The sequence below is a fragment of the Nyctibius grandis genome, chromosome 12 (genome assembly GCF_013368605.1).
Source record: "Nyctibius grandis isolate bNycGra1 chromosome 12, bNycGra1.pri, whole genome shotgun sequence".
NCBI lineage: Eukaryota > Metazoa > Chordata > Aves > Nyctibiiformes > Nyctibiidae > Nyctibius > Nyctibius grandis.
Window position 1 is genome coordinate 19417997 of NC_090669.1, and position 26901 is coordinate 19444897.

The window sequence follows — 26901 nt, forward strand, 5'->3', positions numbered from 1 at the left end:
CACATGCAAATGATGTGCCTTTCTGTGTCTTTTTTGCTTTAGCAACCTCAGTTGATTCCCCGTTAACATAAATTTTTTCAGTCATCCTCAGCAGACATTTATTTCATCTTTTTTTTTGTTTTGTGGTAGAGGGAAGAGAAAGCAACAAGCAGTGATGGAGAGAGATTAAGAATGGCAGAGTAACAAAGCACTGGAATGAATACTGAAGCCACCTTATTCTTACATTAAGAACCTGATCAGATGTAATGGACTAAAATGTACAGTACAGAAAGATTCAAATAGCAGAGGTGTTTGTAAACTCTTGAATACACTTGTCAGGTAATTCTCTCCTGTGTTGCATTTGTAGATGTTTCCTTATAACTGTTTCAGAACAATAGCCTTTGCATATGCCATGACTATGTTTTGAACATATTTTTCAGACATATGCCATTCGGTGGTGGGTGTTAAATGCTCCATCCATAAACCATTACGCTCTTCTATATTGAGGTTTCACTGCAACAGGCAGCTGTTTGACAGACTATAAACTCCTGGGGACAGCAGCAAATCAAATTAAATATATCTCCACAGAGCTATCACAGGGGGTTGCATGGCTTGATAGGCTGCATCAAGAGCAATAAGCACACAAAGGAAGAGCAAACCTGAGATAAATCAAGATAGACCGAATGAGTAAGCAGACAGACAAATCACTATTGGCTCCATGAAAGTCATTAGGAGTTTCGACGTTGATTTCAATAGAACCAGTATTTCAGCTGTCTATCTGCGGGCAGGAAGTTTTCAATCCTATAAAAGTCAGAGAGATTATCTAAGTATTGTTCTTTTCGCACCCACTTTTATAAGCTTGGTTATGAGAAAAGATACTCACGGACATGCCAATAAATACGCTCATTGAGGGAAAAAAGCGCAGAACATGCTAATAGTTAAGACTTAGTTCACTCTTTTCTAATATGTATTTTCATCACATAAACCTGTAACCACCCCAGAGTTTAGTAAGGGCTAAAGAAAGAAAATGGCTTGATTACTTATGCCTAACCAAAGCAAAGCAGGAAGGACAGCAATGCTGCAAGGGGGTCAATGGGCAGCTGAGAAGCAGAGATATGATGTCAACCCAGAGAGCTGAATTTTACTGGGGCCTCTTACGGTATTTGCTCTAAGATTCTGAAGAACAAGCCCCAGTCCAGGCTTCCATAGGCTCAGCAGGGGTTTTTTCCCCCCATTTTGGGTCTCAAGCAAGAGACAGCTGAGTCCCAATTCATAAAGTTGTCAAGCAGTGTAGACTACAGTCAAGGAACAGAAATTCCACTTTGCACAAATAACGTGCTACAAAAGTACTAGCTACCACCAAGTTGGCAGTCATCTCACGTTGGGCTCTCAGAATTAACAGGATACTTCTGTCAGGCACAGCTCTGTAGCAGTTACCCCCCTTCCCCTGCAGCAGAGCTAACAGCCCCTTCAAGCACCGCAGTGACATGCACCTCATGACAAAATCTGCAACTGTCATGTTAAAGAAAGGCTTGACTAGTGTGCCATAAATAAAGCAGAGAGCTTCAGATTCTGAGTACGAGATCAAAGATCTATGGTGTAATATGTATTTCAAACACAGAACTATCTGAAATTTGGTTAGAACTCAAAAGATGATTATTCAAAAATCCAATTAAAACTTTATTCTTTCCCTAAAGCCATCCTCTTAACTTTAACATAACTCGTTATGCAAGCTTTACTTGCAGGAAGTATGCGAACTTTCAAGGCCAGCTTGTCGGTAGGATGTTCTTTGAAAAAAACCACAACAATCTTTATTTAAAAAACGTAAGCAAACATATCTTAAATATTTAAATTGCATTTTAAATACCATTCTGGAACATAAAGTCTATCTAAGTGTATTCTTAGATCAGACTGTAGTAACTTAATGATTTTTTCACTATTTAAAGTTCCTGCATCATTTCCTTTTTTTTTTGGTAATTAAGCAGAAACAACCCAGGTCATTTTAATTCTCATTCTTTCCCTTTCTCCACCACTCCCCCCAACACTCCCAAATTCCAGCTCTGGTTAAGATTCAGTAAATGATTCCAGCCTAATCCCCAGTAATTGGGTTCATGAGTTGTCTGGTTTAAAAATCACATTTGGGAGAGAACTTCTCGCATCTGTTTCAGCAAATTAGTTACCCTAATTTTCCTTTGTACTTCCCATTCTTTCAAAAAAAAAGGGTCTATTAGTTTGAACAACTGTAGTAAAAATTGCTTTTTTGATTGCCATTTCCTAAAAATGGAACAAGAATATCTTTTATTTCCTCACAATCCCACTGACCCAATGCCTGCCTATTTCATCTCTTTCAGCTACTAGTTGCAGGTGCTGCCTTTCAGAGATTATAAATGTTAATTCTACCCACAACTAAGAGATGATAAAGAGGAAGAGATGGATATTGATAAATATTACACATAATACAAAAATGCAATACCACCTCCTCCTGTTTTTCAAAGGTGAGCTATTGCAGTGAGCTAACGCATCCTGCACAGTTACTGCATCTCCAGCAACAGCCACATGAAAAATGCATGCAACTCCTTCAAAAAAAATAAAAATCTGTATTTGCACATGTTCGCTATAGCCTTTGCAGCATATAGATCTTGAGTTTGAATTTGTAAAGACTTTACTGTAACAAAACAATCAATACAACCCAAATCCTACACTTTTTAAGAAAACAAATCTCCCATTGACTTCAACAATGGCAGCACTCAAACAAGATCAGCAGATTCCAGCATTCAGCAAACCAAATTAAAAGGGAACTTCTGAGCCTGGCCATGAGCAGCCTGCACAGGCAGCAAGCATCTGGGGTTGACACTAGACCTGTAGCTTGTAGATAACAAGAGAAAAGTTGGCTAAAATGCCAGAAGCTGTTCTTCCAGCTCTGCACCACGAAGGGAGTTAAGAGAACCTCAGGAAACTAGCCCAAGCTCTTTCCAGGAGTAGCAGCTAATGAGTAGGCTGGTATTGAATCCAAAGAAGTCAATGAACTGTGACAACTTTAGCAGAGTTTGACATGTGTTGCGTGAACTACCCTCTACTGCAAGGCTTATCAGGCGGGTGATGGCTGCCAGGCACTGCCATAACAAACCGCTGTTGAAAACAATGACTGAAAGACAAAATCCCACATTAAGCTGTCCTCAGGCTTTCAGCGACAGTCTGAGTATAAGGTTTAATAACTTATCCAGCGTGTCAGATTACATATTGCTGTAGCTCAGCGTTCTCCAAGTACTTATCAGTCCTGGTACAGATTTATTTTAAGAGGAATGAGTATGTGTTCATTTGTTAGATTTAATGTGGAAACAAGTGATTTTTTTCTGAACAGTTTCGGGTATCCTCAATGAAAAACAAAACTTAAGTCTGACTACAAAATGCCTTGAATCTAACCCACTTGTACTATGCTTAGTTAGTCTTTTTATTCCACCTGATCTTTGTTGTGGTTGGAAATTAGTGTCTGTGAGGTATCTGCTGCTCTATAAAATTTGTTGAAAAATTCAAATGCTTTTGGAAGGAGTAAAAAAAAGACAATAAATGTGATCGCTTATTCCTTATTTTCTGAAGATATCAACGCTAAAAATGTGTAAACTGCTCCTGGCATGCTGACCATAACCCCGACCTCTCCCTTCCTAGGGGAGTTTCCTTACCAAGAGGTTGAAGAATCAGACTACCACTACCTTACTCTATCCAGTTTAATAAACCTTTGTACTCATTTCCACAAGGAGACCACAGGAGGCATGTTTTGGAGGTTACAACAGTCAGTAACTAAAATAAACTACAGTGAAATACATGGAGTTTGTCTGATTTAAGAAGCACTTACTCCTTTCTTTTATCAGGACTTGGTGATGGCTCACCATCTGCAAATAAACTGAATATCCCCCATACAAGTAATATTTTGGCCTCTCACTATCCATCCAGGGCACATGTTAGAACACAGATCCTACTCAACTCCATACACTTCTACAGAGAGAGGCCCTACACCTGTGACAAGAAAAACGGTGTAAGTTGATCATAAAACAAGCATAAGCGACGAAGTAACATCATTTCTATTGATTTGCTTTCAAAAGCAGGATACAGCTGTGAAACTGTGATGCTTTTATATGCTGCACCTAAGAGCACAGCAGCTACCATTGCTTACCGAGGAAGCCAGCCACTGAAACCAGCCACCACTTTTTCTTTCTAGACACATGGGAACAGAAGGTGACAGAAGTGTCCTGAAAAAGTCAGGGATCCAGGCTGAAGGGTCAGGGTTGTTGGCAAAGTCTACTGGCAAAACCTGTGCTCTTAACAAGGCAATCATATTACTTTGTCGGGGAGGGACTTCTAGCAGGAGTTGCAGTCAGGTGGGTTTCTATGAGGAACGAATGCATTGTAACATCAATATTTTGTTTGCTACCACCTGCACTGAGTAAGGCAGCTGAGAAAACAAATGACAGTAGAACACAAAGCAGCCCCAGACCTAAACATGTTGGTATGCCTCCTCCTAATGATATAAGGGCTGAAATAAACTCTGACTTGAAAGCCAAGTCCTACGGGCAGCACTATGTAATGGTCCATTTTGTACCCCCATTTAATACCTCAGTGTTACACCATGACCTACTGTCATATGATGGGGATGATAGGATTTTCTTTTTAAATCATATCTGATCAAAATCAATAAACTAACATTAGCCTGTTGATGTATGAGGAAGCTGTTGACTAAAGAGGGTGCCCCTTTTTTGGAACTATTCTTAAAAACATAATGAAGGCAACACGGCAGAGGAGAGTTGCCACTGATGATCAGTTGCTGTACAAAAATTTCTTTGCTCCCAAGGGAGTGACAGGCAGTGAACGTACTCTCTCCTTTAACTACCAGCATTGCAAAATCTGCCATGAACAGAAGTTAAGGCAAGCTTTTCTCTGCTTGGAAGGTATGTATAACAGGTTCCTATAAGAGGTTACCAGCTTGGAGGATGGGATTTTTTTCTAATAATGAATACAAAAAAGTGTATCCAATTATATAATTTCATTCTAGGAGAAAGGCTAATCGGACACTTACAGCTTTCTTCACTTCTGTTTTCATACACGAGCAGAAACTCTATCACTGTCAATTCCTCGGTATACTTCTTTTCTTGAAAACAGGACTGGAATTTGACCAGACACAGAATAAATCAGAAATTAGAAAACAGCATGAAATTCTGTTAAGCTGGTCCTTCTGCTGTGGTGATACTGTTATCAAGGATGGCTGCTAAGTGAAGGAAGTTGCATGCTGAAACACACAGGACATGATGAGAAAGTTTATTTTATTGCTTTACAGGTTACACCTACCTCTTTATTAAAAAAGCTCTTTATCAACTTAAAAAATTACCAGAGCCAAAGTATAATATACATATTTGGAAACTTCTCAACTGATCTCTAAGTATCAGTCTCTCTTATTCCTCTCTCCTATTTGAACACTTCCTTCTTGCTCATTATATTTTAGCAGACAAAAGTGCAAATATAATACTACATCCCTGCTGCACTGAGAGATCCTGATTTTTCAACAAGATTAATGCAAGGCTTTTCCATGCTCCAGCAAAGCAAGGATTCAGTGAGATTTTTAGTGGGTTTGAAAGAGGAAAATACCAAGAGGTTTTACTTGAGAGTTTTTGAGGGAGAAAAAGATAGATATTATTGAAATAAAACTGTAGATTACTTTTTTGCTAATATATTTGACCAAAATTTTACCTTCATTCAGTGCTTTTTTCCAGGTACTTTGGTACTGAACGATCTATAGTAGTATTATTAAAAGTAAGTGCAGCTCCTTTTGAAGACACGGTTTACACAGGTTTATTACCAACAGAATAACGGTACGGCTCAAGTACTTTCCATTCAAGTTACCACTGAGTTGTAACTGATTGAGAGAATTTTACTCACCCCTTAATACATACCTCCGACCCATTTGCATGTAACAGATGTCTAGAACTTACAGTGACTCAATCACAGCAAATCAGGTTTTGAATATATGGCAATGTAAGCAAGACAACTGATAATCTAGATAACTTGGCATCCTGCTGGGCTGAGTAAATTTGTTTTATAACGGACATTCTCATTTAAATATAGACACTGCAAAATAGTACAGCTCTTTTTAGGAGAGGAACACTTGTTCTTAGTTCGTAATATTTCATTAAAGCTTGCTATTTTGCTGGAACTGAGACACCAAGGACAGAACCTGCTCTGAGGCTTTAATTTGCTTAGTCCCCAGGTACGCTGCACTATTACTGGCTGTGTCCTCTAAGAAATACCGATAGTTCACCATCATGCCACACGAAGCAGCAATGCCCCGAGGGCTTGTGTCCGCCATCCAGTTTATCCGCCACATCACAGAGCCATTCTGAAGATGAAAATTTGCTACTGGGTTAAGAGCATAGCCACGATGTTTCTCTCCATACAAATACCAGGCACAGAGTCTCATAAATGGTGAATGGAGCACTTTAACTAGTTTTTCTGATCTCACCCACTCATTGTTATTTAAGAGTTTCTTTAGTGTTTCAGTAGTAGAGTCTCCAGTGATCTCAGAGATTTCTTGCCATTCTGATTCTGTAAAAAGTTCATTTCTTTCTGATTCCTTCGTTTGTGAGGAGAGGAGACCAACAAGCCATTTTGTGAATCCCGGGATAGGTGAAAGAGTAGAAAAAGCTTTTATCTGAGGAAGTTCTTTCTGCAGACAAAAGCAGAGAAAAAAAAAATCATTAGTTTTGTCATGATTGACAATGAGAAGCTTGAGTGAAAGAACAGCCGATACCCTTCACTTGATGTCAAGCAAAGACCAGGGATTCGGAGAATTAACTGATACACATAGACCAAAAAAAATAAAGATCACCCTGCCAGTAATAGGTTAGGCAGTAGAAAGCATTTGGAGAACAAAGAAAATTTTAACACTGACTGAATTACAGCCCGCACACATAATCTATATAAAAGTACTTATGCAGTACTTACCAACACTACGTTCTGGTATATCATTTCATAGGTAGAAATAAGCAAATACAATCGCATGCCATAAAGAGGTTAATCAGAAGTATAAGAATTTAAAAAAAATAAACATAGAAGTTTTCAAAACCTTTTAAGTATCATTTATTTTTCATAAGTAACTATTGTTTTTTAAATCAAGTGCAGTTTATTATTTCAGTCTTTTGTAAAATCAGGAGAGGTACAATTTCTAGATTTTAATGGAAAGAATTACTTCCTGAAGTTTTGAAAGACGTTCTTTATACAGGCCAGCTACTTGTCAGGCTATTCCCAAACCATAAACTACATTGATAAAATAGCAAGATAAGAAATATCTACTTGCAGGAAAAAAATTAATTGGAGTTGAATACTTCTTTTAACAAAATAAAACAACTTCTCCTACTAATTTATAAGTAAAAACTGTTAACTATGTAATCATGTAAAGCAAAACATACATAAGGAAAATTGTGTGTTAGTTTTGGGGCACATCAACGTGAAGAATAGAGAAGGTTGTTAAACTCATTGTCACTTGGAATTAATAAAAATTGCATCAGTCAGCCCTGCTGAAGGAGTGGGGGGGGGCAAGGAACAGCGGGAAGACGGAGCTGAACAGAAACAATCAGTGTTGTTTTAGTTACTGTTCATATAGGAAGACATTTATCAACATTACAGAAGTATCTTAATGTCAACAGAAAATTGTCTTTAAATGACTACAAAATGCATTTTTTTCTACTTTGAGTATTACCAAGATAACCATTAAAAAGTCATCATCGCTCCGATGCGGCCTTATACGAGCAAATGTTAATGGCACGCGTGCTGTCAGGTTGGTTGTACTCCACCTGTGCCGTGGCATCCTCAGGTACCGCTGTGCTCCACGCAACGCTGCCATCTGCATTCTGTTTCATGAGGATGCAGAAGCCAGGGAGCGCAGACCTGGCATGCCTCCGCTACAGATCGCAGCCAAGCACCACTTCTAATAACTTCGATAACTGGAATAATATTCAGCTTGCTATTTACAACACCTTTTTCCTGCCCACACAGAGCTTCCCAAACAGCTTACTGCTGTTCTGCTGGCTTCTGGCACTACGATACACCAGCCAGCTCAGATCTGCCACCTCTTCAGTTTTGTGACTTCTAATTGCACAAACTGAATAACCTCACTTGCTTCCCTTATCTGAAGTTCTTTGACTATTACATAGATACATAAGTCAAAGAATTCTTCTTTTGGGACCAGATAGGAACAAGAAAGGCAGACCAAGTTACAAAGAAACACCCCATTTCATCTCCTTAGAGAACTGGATAAAGCAAAAAGCAAATTATTTCATAAAAATACTCATTTCTATATCTTACTGAACAAAACAACCATTTATGTAATCAGAGAGAACAGGAGATCCTGACCGTCTCACATTCTCAACTGCTATAGCTACCACGGTCAGACAATGCAATACTAGTAAAGCGTTGATCTCCTGTGACTTTTTCAAATCTCCACTAAAGGACATGATGATATTTTATTTTTAAGAACAATTCTGAAGCGTTAAGTCTGTAACAAGATCAATGAAATACAACTATCAGGTTTCATCACATATGCATTTCATAAAAGAAAAAATACTATTTCGAAAATGACGTAGACAGATGTCTGTGGAAGGCAAGTTCTGCTGATATCTTAGCACCTCTTTGTACAGCTTTAGAGAACACAGCATTTATAAAATCAAACAGTTTATTAGGGTTGTGCTCTTACTGCGGACCATGGCTACAAGAGGCGTGGATATAGAAAATAAGTTTTCATTAAAAGAATGTTTCTTGGAGTAGAAAGTTTAGCCATGTTAGAAAAGTTTCCCCTCTACTTTTGAAAAAGAGAGCAACAACCACAGTAAATTTAAAAAAAAAATATTTGGGAGCAGAAAAAGGGCAAAAATGAGAACAGAACAAAGCAACTCCAAACACCTCAAAAACCTTTCCCTTCCCAACCCCACGCTAAATACCTTCCCATGGATATAAAGACTATTTATGCACAAATCAATTCAAAATAACTTTATAAAATTTGAATACAGAATCAAATGCACTCACTAAATCTTCCTTTGATCACCTTTCATCTACCTCCTTGTAGGGTTTCTGAATCAAGGAGTATACCTGATCATCACATATAGAATTCACTTTCCTTTAAAGCAGCAGGATCTCAGTATGGTTGAGGAGAGCGATGCTCAGATGCCCCCTTGTCAGCTACACTTTCCTTGATTGAACACTAGCTCCCACCAAAGACAACACTACTACCACAAAACCACAGAACTCCTGGAAAAGAAGGAAGGACAAAGATGGCACAGAAGTGAATTTTTAAAGGCTACTGGAAAAATTACTTCAAGATAATTCTTCCTGGAGAAGAAGCTGATAGCTTTCAGTTTTGTCAAGAAGGTAACGAGCAGCATCACTTGCTACCTTCACTTCTCCATCAGCATGCTGAAAGCTGACCAGTGGTGCCTCTGCTGTGACTGGCCGTAGCTCAGCTGCTGAGACAGTCTGCTGTCGAGTAACGTGACCTTTTGCATGTCAGCTTCCTGTGGCTAGATCAATTTCTGCCCAGAAGGGAGGGCCACAGCTCCCTTCTGAAGATTCAGTGACCCAATACCCTTCTGCCGGTCCACACAATAATGATGGATGAAAACTCAGCAACCATTTACGATGTGACAGACCTGCAAATACACCTTAAGGTACAGAAACACAAACCTGTAATCTGTAATGAGAAGCACCCTTTTCATATCAGCATCTTTAAGCAGCAGCAAGCTCCCCAAAAGACACTGGGGTTTCAAAATGGGGTTTCATTCTTCTATGTCTTCGTTCCCTGTTGTGCTTTCAAGCTCATCTTTAGTCCATAACACAGAGAACACAAGACACAAGGATAAGTCGGTAAAAGTTTTCAAATTAATGACCTATCAATGAGAAATCCTAGATGTGGTGCTAGAGGGAGTACAGATGGTACTATTGTGCAGTGGGGGTGAAAAAGAAGGGGGGAGGGGGGGGAAGAGAAAGAAAAAGGTTGTTAGAGGCTATTTTCCTCTAGGTAAGGATTCAAGGAATACAGGATGTGTTTCTTTTTGACCCGAAGATGGGATTATATTCCTTAAAGGTGTTCTTTTTTTCCTATCTGTATTACTCATCCTATAAAAGACAGTGCCTTTGAGAACATATTGCTTAGGTCTCTTTCATGAATTCTTCACAGATATTTGGGGTTAAAACCTCGGAGGGGAAGAAGGAAGGTAATGGTGAAATCCGAGAAGCAGAAATTCTTCTTTCAGGTAAAAGCTAAAATTGATTGGACCAAGAGAAAAGGCTGCTTACCACAAAGGCAAGTCTGGAAGTCTTCTGCACTATCTCTGCTAAGAAAGCACAGTGTTTGAAAACACTCTTTTGCTACTGAGCAGAGCTAACAGGGCTTTTCACACAGGAGCTGAGCCACGCACCATTACTTCCATAGGGTAACAATTCCAATCTCATCTCCCAGGTTGCAGAGCCGAGAGGGTACCAATGCACCATTCACAATGACAAAAGCGAGAATGAATGACTTCTTCCCATATTTGTGTATTAATAATAACCACTGTAAAGTTCCTCATTAAGTAACTGACATTTTGCTTCCTTGTGATGTTGACTGCTCTTCGTTTATCATTCACTTTCAGGAGTGACCTTTTCACCAAGCGCAACCCAAAATATTTATCAGGAAGTTAGTAGCTCCTACTCTATTAATAAATACAAAATGGGAAAATGTGCTTATTTTTTACTTCTTAGGACAGATAAAGACACAGGAAAGTGACCCCATTTTGAAGCTACACTATAGACTACTACATATCTGATAAATGCTTGAGTTTAGGAATTTATCTGAGGCAGCCATTTCTTGTAGAAAAATAAATAGATGCAGCGAAGTGTGCACATTTATGTTGTTACTAAATTGATGTGCTAGTTTCTAAGGCTATTGGTGGAGATCCATTAATGTTTATTTTCTTGTCAGAAACCCACACACCATTAAGAAACAGCTGCTCATTTTGTTGTGGGGTAGATTTCTGGTTGTGTTTTTTTTCATTGCAGAAGAGCGTGGATTTCTTCTACTGTCCATATCTCATCTGAAACTGTCTTGCACTCTGAAAGCTGTAGTCCAAGGTCACATTTTTCATCAATGAAAGCAAAGCCTGTTTTGGAAATTATGATCTCCCCAGGTCACCTAGATCAAATTAAGGTAGCAATTATCAACAGCCCAACCAGAAAGCTAAAATCTGCCACCAATTGTTAAGCATTCAATTGAGTCACACAGCAGCTATCAGTTTTCTCCCCCAAATGCCACAGGCTATAAAATTCTTAGCAGTTTTTGCAAAGGCTTCACCACAGTTATCTGTGTCTGTCATCTGCAGACTGAATTGCTCTATGATGTACCTTCTGCAGAGCTACAGACCACTTACAGTGGCTATAAACACATTCTGAATTAAATGTCTGTCTAATGAGAAATCTGTCTACACATTCAACAGCACCTATCAGCCTGCTAGAAATGCACCTGCCTGCTTGTTTTCCAGCACCCAGTTTGGGGTTTGTTTGTTTTCTTACTAGTTGTCTCAAATTGTTTCAGAATCCAATTCATTTCTGGGAGCAGTACAAGCTTAAATTTAAGAAATAGAAGAGATTATTTCTGTTGTCTGCTCCCTGCTTTATATACATTAATATAACCAAGAGACTACACAGAATGCATAGGTAGCCTATTCTCAGATTTGCACAGGGAAAACTGGAACCAAAGCAGTACCAGTGGACTAATGAATTCATCCCACTGCCTGCCCCAAAATAATCCAAACAGGAGATGCTCAGATAACAATAGAAGCCTGTTTATAAAACCCTTCTAAATTATTTGTGCAGCAAACCTTTGTAGAGCAACTACCAAAAAAAAAGAAAAAATCTCCTATTTAGAGCAGAATACTTTCTCCCAGGATGCCCTTTGTATGCAACACAAGCTACATCCCTAAGGTGCTGCTCTGATCTCCGTTATATCCCTCCCTTATACCCAATTATATTACAATACCTGTGGCAAATGCCAAATCATAATGCCTAGGTAGAGATTAAGGATTCAAACTGCTAACTGTGCACATATAAAGAGACAAAACTGAGGACCCATTTCTCTGACTCAACTTCATATGTCCTCCATCTGCTTAAATTAGTGAAAGACTCAAAAGCAGGGGCCATTAACTTCTATGCCATGCCTCAAACTAACAGTGCTTAACACTGAGGGTTGTAATCTTCACCAGAGCCTCTACCGCTGCAGTTTTCCTAACAGTCCTAATAAAAACCCATTTGCAAGAAATACTTTCATGAGGGAATCTGTACTTGACAATCTTTGAAGGTGAGAAGTGGTACCCTACACATGTTCCTGTTTAGCAGTCTATGTGACCAGTTCAGGCAAATTAGCAAGAAGATTTCTAAAAAATTAAGCCCTACCTTAATTGTCCATTAATGAGATTTTAAGGAATCTGGTACTAACTGAATTGATAGACATAACTTTATAGTGTAGATACCTGCTAGATCAATGTTTCAGTACAGTTTTTTAAAATCTTGCCAAATACAGGCTTAAATGGTGGAAAAAAAGAGTGGCTGTTAGCATATTTCTAACTTAGTGCATGTCTTTTCCTGATCTAATGATATACATTTATGACAGGTCCAATTTGGTGTTTTCCTTATGAAGAATGACAGCTGGGAATTCAGTTTTGAGGTTACAATGGCACTTACAAGTAGATGTGTCAGAGCAGGTTAAGTTAAGGCAAAGTCAGATAAAGGATTTTTACTAGAGGATAAAAGAAGTTTTAGGAGTTTGCGGTGCCTTGGGAAAATACGAACAAAACAACGTTCTGCAGATCAAACAAATGTCCAAAAAAGTTAACTCAAACAAATGGCAAGTTATAAAAGTGTATTAATCATCAATGATTCAAATATAATGAAAAACAAAATCCTCAACCCCTTCAAATGGTGTCCTCTTCCCAAAGCATTTTATTATCAGTTACATTAAAGAGAGTCTCAACTGATGTAACCTGGAACACTTGGTGATTTAGCAGCACTTTAAATAAAGATTTGTTTATTGCAAAGCCATGCAAAGGTTATATAAAAAATCCTCTTCCTAGCACAGACCTCAACTATCTATTTTTACAAAGGCTGCTGGAAGCTTGCTTAATGAGATGTAATTTTTGACCCAAGATTTTTTTTGCTGAGGCTATATTGTTTCAGCTGCTCTCACCAAGTCAACTCAGCACTACTGCTACACCATTTGTCCCTTTTAAAGTAAGCGGCCATAATGCTGCTCCAAAGAATTATGACCAACCTGAACACAGACAACCTTGGAAAGTCCTTTGCTTACACGTGACCAGAGAGAAAGAGAGCATATGTGCAATTAATGAACTGAAGTAGGACTTCCAGAATTTTGGGAGACAGGTAAAACAGGCTGCCAAGAGTATTGCTCATCATATGCTCTGGCTTTGCCCTGAACAATCTAACTTTGTAGAAATTTCACAATGTAATTTGAAGCTGAAATACACAGAGCTTCTCTCCACTGAAAGGCGAAGTCCACTGAGATGGAGTCACAACATTTACAACAAGAGCTGAAGGACTAGGCATTATAGAAGTGCATCAAATAACTCTGATAACAGTATGATGATTTAGGGTCACTCACAGATGTAAAATACACAATGGGAGACGGCTCTTGCAGAATTCAAGACAACAAATTCAAGAATAATACTTTGGAATGAAGGGAAGAAAGCATGAAGGAGTGGGAAGAATGTTGGAAGAAGAGAAAAGAAAAAAATTTTAACAACATGGAAGAGTGGAAGAAAAACTATCAGAGAACCACATCCATCATGGATACACACTCCTGGATTATCCGTTATATCTTTTTTAGCCCTACAATGGTACCCCAACAAGGTTTATCATCAAGAAAAGGAACAGTGAGGAGACAATACATGGAAGTTGATATACATTTAATATATAGATATACAATAAATATAAACAGGCAGTTCAAGTTTTGCTACAACTTCACAGTCTAAGTACAAGCCAAATTATGCTAAGTATGATTAAACATATGTCTACTAAGTATATGTCAAATTATATTTGACATATAAAACCTTACTAATAACAGCACATTTTTCATAATATCTTAAAGCAGTGTATGAAATTTAAGTAGGGAGGAAGGCCTCCATCTTTGGCACTGTATGGAAAGCACTTAGCTTTCAATATTAAATAAGTTATTTAAGCTTGAGGCAATAATTTTAGGGTTAGAATGTATTTAAAGGCATCTCAGCCAAAGTGTTTCCTATTCATCATGTATTTGATGAACACTGAAGGGCTGGATTTTACGACATTGAAATGTAGAAACTTTATCATAAATATAAATAAGAAACACATTCTTCTGTTGGAGACATCAAACTTTAGAACCTGCACGTAGGTTATCTAAGTGTGGTATGTCTATTTTCCTTTATAACTCACTCATAACTTTTCCAGTGTTGTAAGCAATGTAGTGATGGACAAATACGTTGACAAAAGGGTTATTTTATGAGAGCAACTCAATTATCCAGAAATTATTTTTCAGTTGTGAAAGCAGATAACTGCATGAATTTATTCCAATTTCCCCTCAGTCAAGATCAGACAGATGGCACAGCCTAATTATACCTGGACTACTGCACTTTAGACAATTAATCTAAAAGCCATCCTGAAAGCAAGAAGCAACAACATTTTCAGCCAAAATATTCATTAAAAATAAAATAAAAAACTTCAGGGCAGCCAGCTATGATTCAGTAGTTGACTAATCAGTCATTTTGTAGTACTAGAAATTTGGTGCATCCAATTTATGTTATTTTTTTAAGTAGAACTGAAGTTCTAAATCACAGACAATTTTCCAGACATCATTACTAATCCAGATGTTAGAATAATGAATTTACACACAAGTAGTGATCATTACTTTTAAGTGGTAGCTTTGTTAATAATTTAAGTAGTAAAGACTATTAAATAAAATGATAACAACAGAACAACACAGAAATGTGACTGTCTCTTTCACACCACTCTGTATATATTAATGAATCTTCATTCCTATCTCCATTTGCTTGGAAGAAGGTTCTACAAAAACAAGTTCTAAAACTATTAACAATAATCTCATAGCATGCAATGATATCATGTAAATTCATAGAACTGACTTGCATAAAATAACTGATTCCTGTGACTTTCAAATGTTAAAGACATCTTATTTACTATAGTGCAAGAAATGCCTAGGCAAAGAAATCTCTCTTAAATACACCTTACCAAACCTACCTGCAGCTCTTTTACAACCCGTTTGATAAGGTAAGTCCCAAGTTCCACACCTTGCAGTCCCTGCTGAGTCAAACTGATGGAGTAGAAAATTGCTGTTGTGATTTTGTCTGTATCTTCTGTTTCTAAAGGCGGCACTTCTTTCACTATGGCCTGGGAAAATAAGAATTTAAAAAAAGTTAGTAGTAGTTATCATCATTATTATGGGGGAGGGGGCCTTTCTTTTTAACTTTCAAATGTGTTAACACTTTTCCCCACTGTTTTGTTCATTACAGTCTGTGAGAAACAACAAAAATATAATCAAAAAGTAGAAAGAAGAGCTGCTTATCCATTAGCAACTGCAACTGCAGGAAATAATTGTGACGTGGTTTAGAATTTTCAGAAGTAATCACAACCACTTTGAAGTTTTAATCTCATTTGCTATCTTTTGTTATATATTTCTTATTCTTCTTGCACTTGAGCAAAACCCCAACATTTCAACTTAGATAATACAGGAGATACACAGAATATCCCTGTAATTTTTAAGTGCCAATTCTCTCATCTCTTAAAAAAATGAAACAAAACCAAATATTCCCAAATTATAAGGCATTACAGATTTCAAAAGAAGCACATTGCAATTTGAGCACTTTGCTGTGTACTAAATGCATCAGTGACTGTACCTGGATGCTGCTGGAGATATCACTGGTTAGTGCAACATGCAAGACAATCAATGGTTCTCCTGGGATTGCACAGTGAGAAAAAAAGTAGCATCTTCTATATGGTCCAACTCGACGCTTCATATCAACCCAATTTCTAACAGGATGCACAGCTTCAGAACTCAATGAGAAAATAAAAAAAAAAAGTAAAATTCTGTATATATTTTTTCATTTAAAAATAGAGGTCAGCTGCCAACCCTAAAAGCTTAGTGTAAGTGAAAAAAGTAAAATTAATCAGCAAACTGATACAAAGTAGACTGTAAAGGCGTATTGCATACCCAGTCTCTCTAGTTTCCTCTGGGATTCTCTGAGATTTCACATGCACTTTCTGTTCAGTATAGGATATCCGACTGAGATGACTAAGTCACTGAATGAGGCTGAACACTGAACACACCTCTAAGGAATTAGTTTTCCCAAGCTACAAAGCAGTCTGCTAGCACTCCCACAGCCATGTCTTCAACCAATCATTCAAAATATTCTTTTCTCTATTACATATTGAAAGTCTAGTGTGTTCGCCAAAATACCTTGAAGATTAATTAAATATTACTAATTATTTTTATTTTGGAAATTTAGCTTATACAAGATCTCTTTTCTTTGCCTCGTCAACGTTTAAGTCGTACTTTCAGAACTCTTTAGAGATTCTTTTTTCTTCAGGCTTTTTATATAACAAAATGCCACACAGATAGCTTTGATTCAGTCATCTTCACCACTACAACTTTGAATATTTGACAGAAATTCAGGAATAAATGTTGCGGATTTTAAGGAGTGTTTATAAAACTAAAGTGCTCTCTTCACATATAGTCTACAAGTGATCCTGTGCACCTCACCAGTTCCAGCCAGGAAGGGGAGCCTTGCTACATTAGAAGTAAAACATGCTCTTGAGTGTCGAGCACCCCATGCTGCATCAGACTTAAATATTGATTCTCCACCAACACTGCTGGTGTAGACTGAGGGGAGAAGAAGGTGGCAGTGGTGACGGAGGCAGCAGCGGCAGCAGCACCTGTGGGAGAATAGGGAGTGCGAGAAGGCAGTGCTGCAAGAATCTGGGTGCTGCAAGAATGTGGGTTTGTAGGAAAAGTAATAGCAGCACCATGTGGGAATGTGGGAAGAGTAACTGAGAAGGTTAGGAGAAAAGACAGCAGTCTAAAAGTGCTGTATGTGAGCTAAAGGATCGTTATGGGACAAATGACCCCTTTACCATTAACTTAATTCAGTTTTTATAGTGTGCTCTTTTAGTGTGTTAAATGCAACTATTCCTTAATTATACCTTGCCCACGGTTCAGTATTGAAAAGCAGTATCTTGAGAACAGTGGATCTGCGCAGTCACAAGCATTCCGCCACCTCTTCATGGACGAGCATTAGCAACACTTAGCACTTACTCACTAATTTTCTGGAGTACTTCACAAGGGGATTGCCAAGTGACCCGTTCCAAGTTTAGGAATCCTGTCGAGAACCACTCTGAAAGCATGTTCTTCAGAACCCCACTCATTTCCTGCAGACAGAAGACAGAAGGACATATCTGCTAAATAAGCTAGGTAGAACATACGAATGTGAGTAAAGATAACCTTGATTACTTCAAACTACAACACTGGGAGGTTCAAGGAAACTAACGCATCTGTTTGAGAAGATCAACCACATAATAGTTCAGCTTTCCTCACACAGGACTAACACAATGAAAATGTTTAAAGACTTTGTCTGCAGTAAACTGCTGACAGGGAAATGGAAGATAATGCAAAACGATGTAGATGAAAAGCAGACAATAAATAGAAGTATTTGAGCAGTCTTGACAGCAAGGCTGCAGTTGCACAGGTGCTCAGATTTAAATACCGTGAAAAAAAATCGTGGGAAATTTGATGAAAATAAGGACTTGAATTTCACTATAACTTTCTACATCCAAATCTCTTCTGAGTATTCAGCAGTTCATGCCTTGGGAAGACTATTAATACTAGCTTATTAATATAAGAAAGCTACTCACCAAATTAAAATTTTCCAGTTCCTTACCATATTTTATCAGTCATCTCTACTTCATTAAACATTTTTTGCACCGCTCTTTATGAGAAAGATACAGAACAGCTATTTACTCCTGCACATTCTGCACCATGATTAACACATGGAACTTTCTACTTTTGACAGTTCTCCAAGGCACATAAATGTCTCCTGGAGGTGACATACAGGCATGTTTAGGCATCAGTAAATTACAAAAATGCTTCAGTTTGGACTTCAGCATGGATTGTACAGCCCAGCACAGGAGCTGCATGTGCCCACTCAGGATGATAAACTAGAAAATGAGTATCTTTGAACAGGATGCAGAAAAAAACATAGGTTTTACGTTTTACCATAGTATGAAAATTTTTGAGCAACAAAAACAAAAGCAGCAGCATAAGACTGCAGAACTCAAAAAACACAACAATTTGGAACAGTATGATATAGAATTAAAGCCAACTGTAATATTAAATACTTTCAGAAACATTCATCTTAATAATGAATTTTATATTCCCTACTAATTTCCTGCTGTCTATATTATTAAAGATTTTCCTGTCTAAAATTCTTTGTGTTTAGAAAGAATTCTTGAACTCAGCACAGCATGGATATCCCTTAAAGAGATTCCAGAGCTTATTTTTCTTTCTTACATTTGCTTTGTATACAGGACACGGTGTGATACCAGCACCGACTTACCAACAGCCTGATCAGAAATGTAGGCTCACCTGGAACTAACTTAATAACCATTTATATAAAAACAAAAACTCTTCACCTTCTATTCAGACCTTCATTAAATCACCACTGGTGTACAAAAAATAGACAAAAATTATGCTCCAATGCACTTTAGCTTGCTACATTTAAGCAAAACAACAACAAAAAAATAGAAATCTATCCAGAACACACTTACTACCTAAAACATCTTTCCAAAGCTGAGATGTAGTCTCAGAACTTTCATAAAAAAGTAAAAATATTTCCTATTGCAACATAACATAGATGAAAGTTGCAGAGGCACTTGTCAAGAGACACATCAAAGAAGGTTCCTGTTGGCCAAAGTAACTGCTACAAGTATTCCAGGATTGAAAACAAAAAAAAAAAAAAAGACAGTTTTATTCTTTAATTTAACATACTAGAAAAACTGAAATTTTCAAACCCTGACTATGCTTGCAGCCAACTGTGATCAGGTATTTCAATTTACACCAATCCACCCAAAGGTACAATTAAATTAACTCCTCCCATAAAAACTCTTGAAGTTGATGATTACAACTACGGTCATGGAGTTTGCAAGGTAAATTCATAACAAAGCCTGGCTCTTTGCTATGCCTGAGGTGCAGACTCAAAGTTTCCTTCCGTTTCCCTTCTTCCTACCCACTCCTTCCACGCTTACTGAGTTGTGTTAGTGAAATACATACGTTTTTGTTTGGCATCTATTTTTGTTTATGCAGAAATGGCTACTGTATCAACCATTTATTTTTGTATATGCAGAAATGGCTACTGTATCAATCATCTAGAAGAAAACAGCCATTCATCTGCACAGAACAATTCTGTCACGCATGAAAATTTTATGCTATCTTTCTGTATTTTTTTCAGTAGCATCCTCAAATATATAAGAAAAGAAGAGCTTACTTATTGAAGCATAAATTGACATATACTTCAAACAGTGAAAATGTCAACGGCATTGTTCCAAATACAGGGAGTATCCATGAACTCTTCCATGAGGTCAACTCCCCCAGGCTTTGTAAATTCGTTTTTTGTTGGTCTTTCTCAGTAAAGCTCTCTTTCAGCTATATAATAAACTGTGCTGAAAGTCTTCTGCAAAATTGTACTTTCACCTGCACTTGTACTACAAGGCTGAACAAAGCCTGTATATGCTAGTAAAAAAAAAAAAGAGTTAAATTAACATGAAACCGAAATAATGCAAAAAAAAATCACCTTAAATACATTTATAGGGTAAGCAATCTCCCCTGGAAAACAAAGGAAGCCACATAATGCACAGCACTAGCATAAAAAGAAACCTCTGAAAAAATACACATGCTACCACCTGCAACAAGTACCACTGAAGAACTGAGGGAAATGAAGGATCACATCAAACCAAAGCCACCCTAGGAGTGGACAGTCTTCACCATTTTTCACTGATGCTTCGATTAAAATGTTCCTGCCTTCTCTGTCTCAAGGTAATATTATCTTACACAACAGTAGCTGGGGGAGGGTGTAACACAATAAGATGACATTAAAAAGGACCAGAGTAGTCAAAACTTTGCAACTAGGATAGTTAAGAGGGCCACACACAGTATTCCTTTCCTGACTAATAAATGGATCTACTGCACATTTCCAGCAAGTCTGATGATTTGACGGGCCAACCGGACATGTAGTTAAACCTGTGCTGCCTTACTACCGCAGAAGAGCAGACTGTTGCTATAGTATGACATTACTGTGAAAAATGCATAATTACTGTTGGCTCAGGGCACTTCAACACTCTGACAATACATCAGTCAGCTGCACTTAGAGTAGCTGTAACCTATAGTGGCAAAATGGGTTTTGCTGATGCTTCTGGGCTAGTGGATTAAAGAGGAAGCAGCGGGTAAAACAAGCTGTACGGAAAAGAGCCCAGAACTGTCCGCATAACAGCATCTACAAACAGGGGCTCTTTCTGGCACGGCCAAGTCGTGCAGGAATTGAACTCCTGGGCAGTCCAACTGAGCAGGTACTGGCCTGCAACCTCAACAAGGCTTGAAACAACAACAGTTTTATTGGGAAATGCTGAATTTTAGTTCCAGTGCTCTCTCATACACAGATTTGTCTGTCTGCTTTTTTTTTCTCCCCAACACATTTTCCTCTCAAACTGCAGAGCCGTGAGTGTCCTAAAGAAGTATATTCTGATTGTTTTGTTTATTCTGGCTTTAAGTTAGTTCCCTTGTGAATCCTTGTTTCTGTACAGCTCTGAACTTTTTAGAAAATTCCTAAATCATTTTGGTTAAATATCCCTTGTTGTAGTGAAAGTCTCCACCTATTTCAGGATTGTTTCTTTTGTTTTCTGTTGTAAGGGCACACTGTAAGCCAGGAAAATAAGCTAGAACTGTCAGACCTGGGGTCAAACTAACAGATTCCTATGGGTCTCTTGTCATCCATCTGCTTTTTGGAACACCATTTCAAGCTGCAGTCTAGCAGCAAGGAGGGAAACCTGCTGATGGCGGCACTCCTGCTAGTCATTATTTTGAACACCCTGCTCTGCATCTATTGGCAGTAACGTGGCTCAGAGGGCAACGGGTGACTTGGGACAAAGCCAGTTATACCACTCCGAAACTGGTAAAAGCGGAAAACATCACAGTCAGATGCATTTTGCTTCTTTGAAGCACCTACACGTTTAGCAAGCACGCTCCACACGAAGGGACACAGCGATGCCCAACTGAACGGACGGCTACTTTCCAAGATGCAGAACGCATTACAGAGCTCCTTTAGGTCCAAGATACAGCTGTATAAAAGCAATGCATTTGTAAACAAAGAAGAAAGTGAAGCAGATGTGCTTTCAGTAATGATTTTGGAAGAAAGGAGTAGTGTTTATGGGGAATTGCAACTCCATTCAAATAATCTGTCAGTCGTAAATAATAATGCTTTATAAAACAACAGGGCAGCACGCAGGCCACAGAATGAGAATGGTTCCAGTTGGAAGGGACCTACAATGACCATCTAGTCCAACTGCAACTGTGTACGTTGACAAAACTTCTGAGTGTAGAAAGACATGAAACACTTTACACTATCCAAACCTGCGTTTAATCCCAGTCATCTGAGCAAAATTCTGAGTTGTGTCTAATATCGTAGCACACACTAAGTTTCTGAAGGCTTGACTCCAACAATGACAGTCTCAAGTTAGGTTATCTTATTTTGTAAGTATAGTAGTAAGTAAAATCTTATTTTCATTTCAGAGGCCGTCCTAGTAATAAAATTCCATCTCCAACATTTCATTAAAAATAAAAAAGCATCCATTTATTATTGAGTATCCCAATTTTAACTTTGAGCAACAAGACATACTCAGATTAGTATTAAAATTACCAGCTATACTTTCGTTTCTATTAGCTGAGAATAATAAATTGTGACTTTTTTTTCTTCATTCTGCGTTCTTGCTACAAGAACTACAGGCTTTTTGATCTTCGTATCAGGTACCTATTTATTGGGCAATAAATGGGAAAACTCTTATGAAAAACTTAATTTTTTTTAATTAAGAAAACCTGCCTCTCTGATGAGGGAACTATTTCAATTTCCCTTTCAAACTACTAAAAAATAAAATACTACTCGCAATGAAAATTCATATGCAGGTATTTATAAATAAACATAATGTGAAACAGCAATAACTAACACTCCATGCCTATCAACCAGATAGCTGGGTTACTATTAGTTGCTGGTTAGACATCTGACAGGGCTACAAGAGAAGCATTCTGCCAGCCTCACAAGAGTCAGGTTTTTCTGTGGCTTTGGAACATTTGAAGTTTTTAACCTGATATGCTTCATTTGGGCATACTGACTTACAGACCTACTCTGATACTGCCACGTGTTTAAAAGTGCCTTTGGTTTTTTTAAAAAAAATTAGCTTCAAAATATAGACACAGAATACCCTTGGTGAGATACTGAAAAACACACCCATCAGCAAAATGAGATTCAATAGTGTGACACAAATACAAGGGGACTGTTTTTCTGCTTTTTTATTGCTAATAGTAATTACTGCAGTGGCAATGCTAGTGCTGAAAACTTCCCTGGCTCTTGTGTTTTATATTGTTTGATGTCTTATTCTTAACACAAAACCATTTTTATATTTCCCTTCCCTCCCCCATTTTTGCTCATTTAGATAATGAGTAAAGTGTGCATAAGCATTTTCAAGTGACTTAATCACCTGTATATGCTATTTTACTGTAATCTATTTAACAAACACAAAATAGAAATGCTTCATCAACCAATATCTAACAGTCCAAGCTGCTTCTGTGTTGACATGTTTTGAGGAAATAGAAAAATGTTTTATATTTACAACACAGCAGTGGGTAATCCTTGTTTTAATAGGTCTTTCAAAATGCAAAGTAAAAACTAAGGACTGCCTAAGAAACATTTTAGATAGTCTGGGCAAAACCAAAATCTCAGTAGGCCATACAATGCATTCTGTAATTCTCCTCCAGCATCAAGAAGATCCATTTAATTTTATTTCCACATTTCCTTGTCAGTGAAGATAAAAATACAAAGAAGTTAAAAACTTATTGTTGCACATTTGTCTTTATGTATGTTAGAATTTAAATCAAATCTACAATAATGAAATGGCTTTTTGATAGGTAAATACCAAACACTTTTTTCATAGATAAACTTTTAACTTTCATTTGTTTCTCTAGTTAAGGGCTTCTTAGAACTTTAAAGCAAACTGTTTCAACAGTCAGTATCTAACAGTTGGACTTGATGATCTTAAAAGGTCTTTTCCAACCAAAATGATTCTATGATACTATGAATCCTCAGCAATGAGACCACAGTTCTTTCAAGGCAGTACAACTTGTTTATAAAGACACTGGAAAATGTGTGTGTCCTTTGGTGGAACGAAGGAACATAGCACATGAAAAGAACGTAAGACAGAGAGGAAAAATTTCAAACAGCATCGTGAAAAAGAATTAGGCCCAACTTCACTGTAATTTAACTTTTCAAACAACATATTATGTACCCCTTTATAGCTTCAAAAATAGTTTACCACTACATTTTTGCCAGATTATCAAGAAACTTGCGTCAAGAGTATTCATCATCTTTTACGCATCCACAGAAAGACATTTGGTATGTCACAAAAACTTGTCACTGAGGATACCTATAATTTTTCTGTCTTGGTGACAATTCTGCCTTCTACTAACTAACTTAAATAGAAACTAAACCTTATTTGCAGCATGTGCCTTCTCTTTGCACAATCTGTCATTTTAAGTATTTCCAGTGCATTGTTCAGGGTCTATGTTCAATACATATGAAATTCTTCCAGTAAGGTAGTCACCATTCTTCTCAATTCCTTATAAGTCAGCTTTTTCAACCCCATTTGCCTTACATTGGATCCTCACAGCTCGGGCACTATGCCTTCTGATTTAATGGACACTGATAAAATAGTTCAGTGACTTCAGTGCTCAGAATCTTTCACAAGTCTAATAATGAGACACATTTTGGAGCACAGTGCAGCAAGGCACATGTCACACAGTACATAAAAGCAGAGTAAGTTAGGCATTCACATTTCTTCATTTACTTTAAACATCAATTCAGCTTAAGAGGTGACTTATGAAAGATAACTCAGGGCATTACGAAGATGTGTATATTTGGGAGTAACTGAAGACAATACTGCACCAGTTTGCAGTGCATCATCTATTTTGTTAATGATTCAGGAACAGCGAAACCAATGGAGAAACATTCATCAGGTAATTTTCATCCTCTTGTTTTAAAATAATACCTTAAGAAATTCAGGCAGACAAGAATTCATCCTACATAACAGTGAATCCTGAAGCATTTACATGCATCCCAAGTTCCAGAGCTTTTCCATACCTTTTCTTGTCTCTCTCCTGCAGTTAGGGAAATCAGCAAAGAACCATTCTGAAATTGTCCACTACAAGATCTCAAAATATATGCTGTATCAGGAGAAATGTTCTCTACCCAAGACTCAAATCCTTTATTAAAAAGAAAAAAAAAAAACCCACTAATAATTCCTCCTCCCCAAATCTACAGCCTGAACTTCCTGCCATATAGTTCTCTCTGCTCTTGACATTTAGCCTCAGAACAGGTAATACAGTATCTCACACCTACAGCTTAAGGTATCAAATTAAATACACATGCCCTCACACAAATTCCTTGCAAACCACTTGCACCAGCTAGTAGTCAGCTCCATTGCAGGGACTGTCAAGACTTCCTGCGGATTGGGTGCTCCCTTGGGTGCTCGTAGTTATTCTGACACTTACTTGCAATAGAAGCAAATAGATTTTAAAGGCCGAGCAAGACGCTTATTTCAGAAGCAAGAGATAACACCTTTCCCAGACACACTAGCAAGAACGCTGGGACAGCACATAGTTCTAGGTCTTGGTTGCTGTGGAAAACAGACGAGAATGAAACTCCAAACTGAAAAGAAAGAGTATCTAGGGTAAATTCTGACAGCCAAAACGGACACAAAAACCCCCCAATGCAAACTAGTTCTAGCTTAATCTTTCCTGGCTTATGTGCTATTTATCACCAACTCTCACTTTTAAAATAGAATATTTTTCACATCTGAAAAACAGAACTGACCAACAAGTGCAAAAAAGGTGACAAGAACAGATATGCAGAAGCCAAATCATACAATGAATCCAAACATTTCAAAAAATATTTTGAGAAGAAGACATAACAGAATGCTTATGACAGCCCTTTTATTGAAGCCTTAGTTTTGCAGACAATATTTTCCTACTTTCAAATGGGTTTAGTATGTTTCTGAACACACTATATTATTTGACACATGTACATTCAGCTGTTTTACACATTTCTATCCCGCTAATTTTGCAAATTCAGTCTGTTTTTACTTAAGATGATCCAACTGGATGTGGAATCTTATCAACGCTGTTGCTACTTCAGTTATGTGGTGACCATGGTTAATTGACAGCACTGACACAAAAAACATCCTTTTCTTGTCAAACTTAATTTGTATCTGAATATCTACAAACAAGTTATGGTCAGTGCATCCGACCAACTTGATGTCTTTCTTCATTGCCTTCCAGGAAGTCCTGTCACCTCCTGCCACTGTCATCTACTACATCATTCCTTCCTCCACACCCATGTCACCTCACTGCACCATGTAACCACTGGAGATGTTCCACCACACCTATTTTCTACACACTATTGAGCTAAGTGACAATAACTCGTTTCTCCTGTTGATATTCTTCATCATTAGCACGACACAGCTGCTATGTCACTTTTGGCCCTCTATCAGACTCAGGAGTCACGCCACTACACATCACTCCTGCAGTGAGTTCCTGATGCAGCTTGGCAGCCCCAACACCAGCTGCATTACATCATGCTGCATCAGTGTAGCACTTCCTCCACTGCCCTCCTGCCAGCCCTTCGCAGCCTGCAGCCCAGTCTCCCACCACCACTTCACTTTGGAAAGCCCATTGCTTCACACCATGGGCCGCTGAGAAACGTCAGCAAAGCCATCTCCCACTGGTGCCACCGCCTGCGGGAAGGGGCTTTGCTCATGTCACACCATGAAGACTCCAACTGTGAATCAAATTCACGGGACGCTCTTCAGCCCAACGTGGAGGCTCCAGGAGTAGCACCATGAGTAGGAAGCCCCAAATCACATCCCCTCCGGCCTCTCCCGGACTCCCCTTCAGAGCCACCCACCCCCAGCCCTCACCTTGACATGAGGACCGTCCACCGCCTTGGTCGCCAGCCCCTCCACCAGGTCGCCCCTCAGCTCCACCAGGAAGCGCAGCCCGCCCTCCAGGCGGCCCAGGTGCTGGAAGAGACCCCGGTACTGGGGGTTGAGGTAGTAGCGGAGCCGGTCCTCGGCCTGCAGCAGGGCCCCCAGCTCCCTCTGCTGCTCCCGGGCCTGCAGCACCTTGGCGCTGAACTCTGCCACCCGGCCGTGGTCCACGCCGAAGTCGCGGGCCAAGCGGGTGAGGAGCTCGGCCCTGGGCGGCCCGGCCCCCAGGGCGCGGTAGTACCGCACGAACTCCGCGCTGCGCAGCTCCGCCGGAGGCGGCGCCTTCTCCTTGGTCTCGTAGGGCGGCAGCGGCGGGACGGAGAGACTCAGCAGCTCCTCCATGCCGGCCACAGAGGCGGTGCTGGAGCCCGCCGGGCCCCGGCGCAGACCGGCCGCCACCGAGACGCGGCGCAGCCCCAGCGGCGCCGCCCACGGCCCGCGCAGGAGCGGCCGCGGGCTCAGACACGGGCCCAGGCGGCTCATTCCGCCCCTCGGCAC

The 26901-nt window shown here is 38.9% G+C and overlaps 1 protein-coding gene across 1 annotated transcript; it reads right to left on the reverse strand.

Annotated features, from left to right (window-relative positions):
- Nucleotides 1-5277: 5277 nt before the first annotated feature.
- MLYCD (malonyl-CoA decarboxylase) lies at nucleotides 5278-26901 on the reverse strand. Its single transcript, XM_068411238.1, has 5 exons — nucleotides 26335-26901; nucleotides 17363-17475; nucleotides 15948-16104; nucleotides 15292-15441; nucleotides 5278-6691 (listed from the first exon to the last, which is right to left on the reverse strand). Exons 1-5 carry the CDS (start codon nucleotides 26884-26886, stop codon nucleotides 6158-6160), a joined length of 1506 nt encoding a protein of 501 aa, XP_068267339.1. The 5' UTR covers nucleotides 26887-26901; the 3' UTR covers nucleotides 5278-6157.

Excerpts from the sequence above, each read along its gene's own strand:
- MLYCD (XM_068411238.1), bottom strand. The coding sequence starts at position 26,886 with ATGAGCCGCCTGGGCCCGTGTCTGAGCCCGCGGCCGCTCCTGCGCGGG. Across the intron at positions 17,476-26,334 it reads TGGACGGTCCTCATGTCAAG|GAAATGAGTGGGGTTCTGAA; the intron begins GTGAGGGCTGGG and ends TTCTGTCTGCAG. Across the intron at positions 16,105-17,362 it reads GTACTCCAGAAAATTAGTGA|TTCTGAAGCTGTGCATCCTG; the intron begins GTAAGTGCTAAG and ends TTTCTCATTGAG.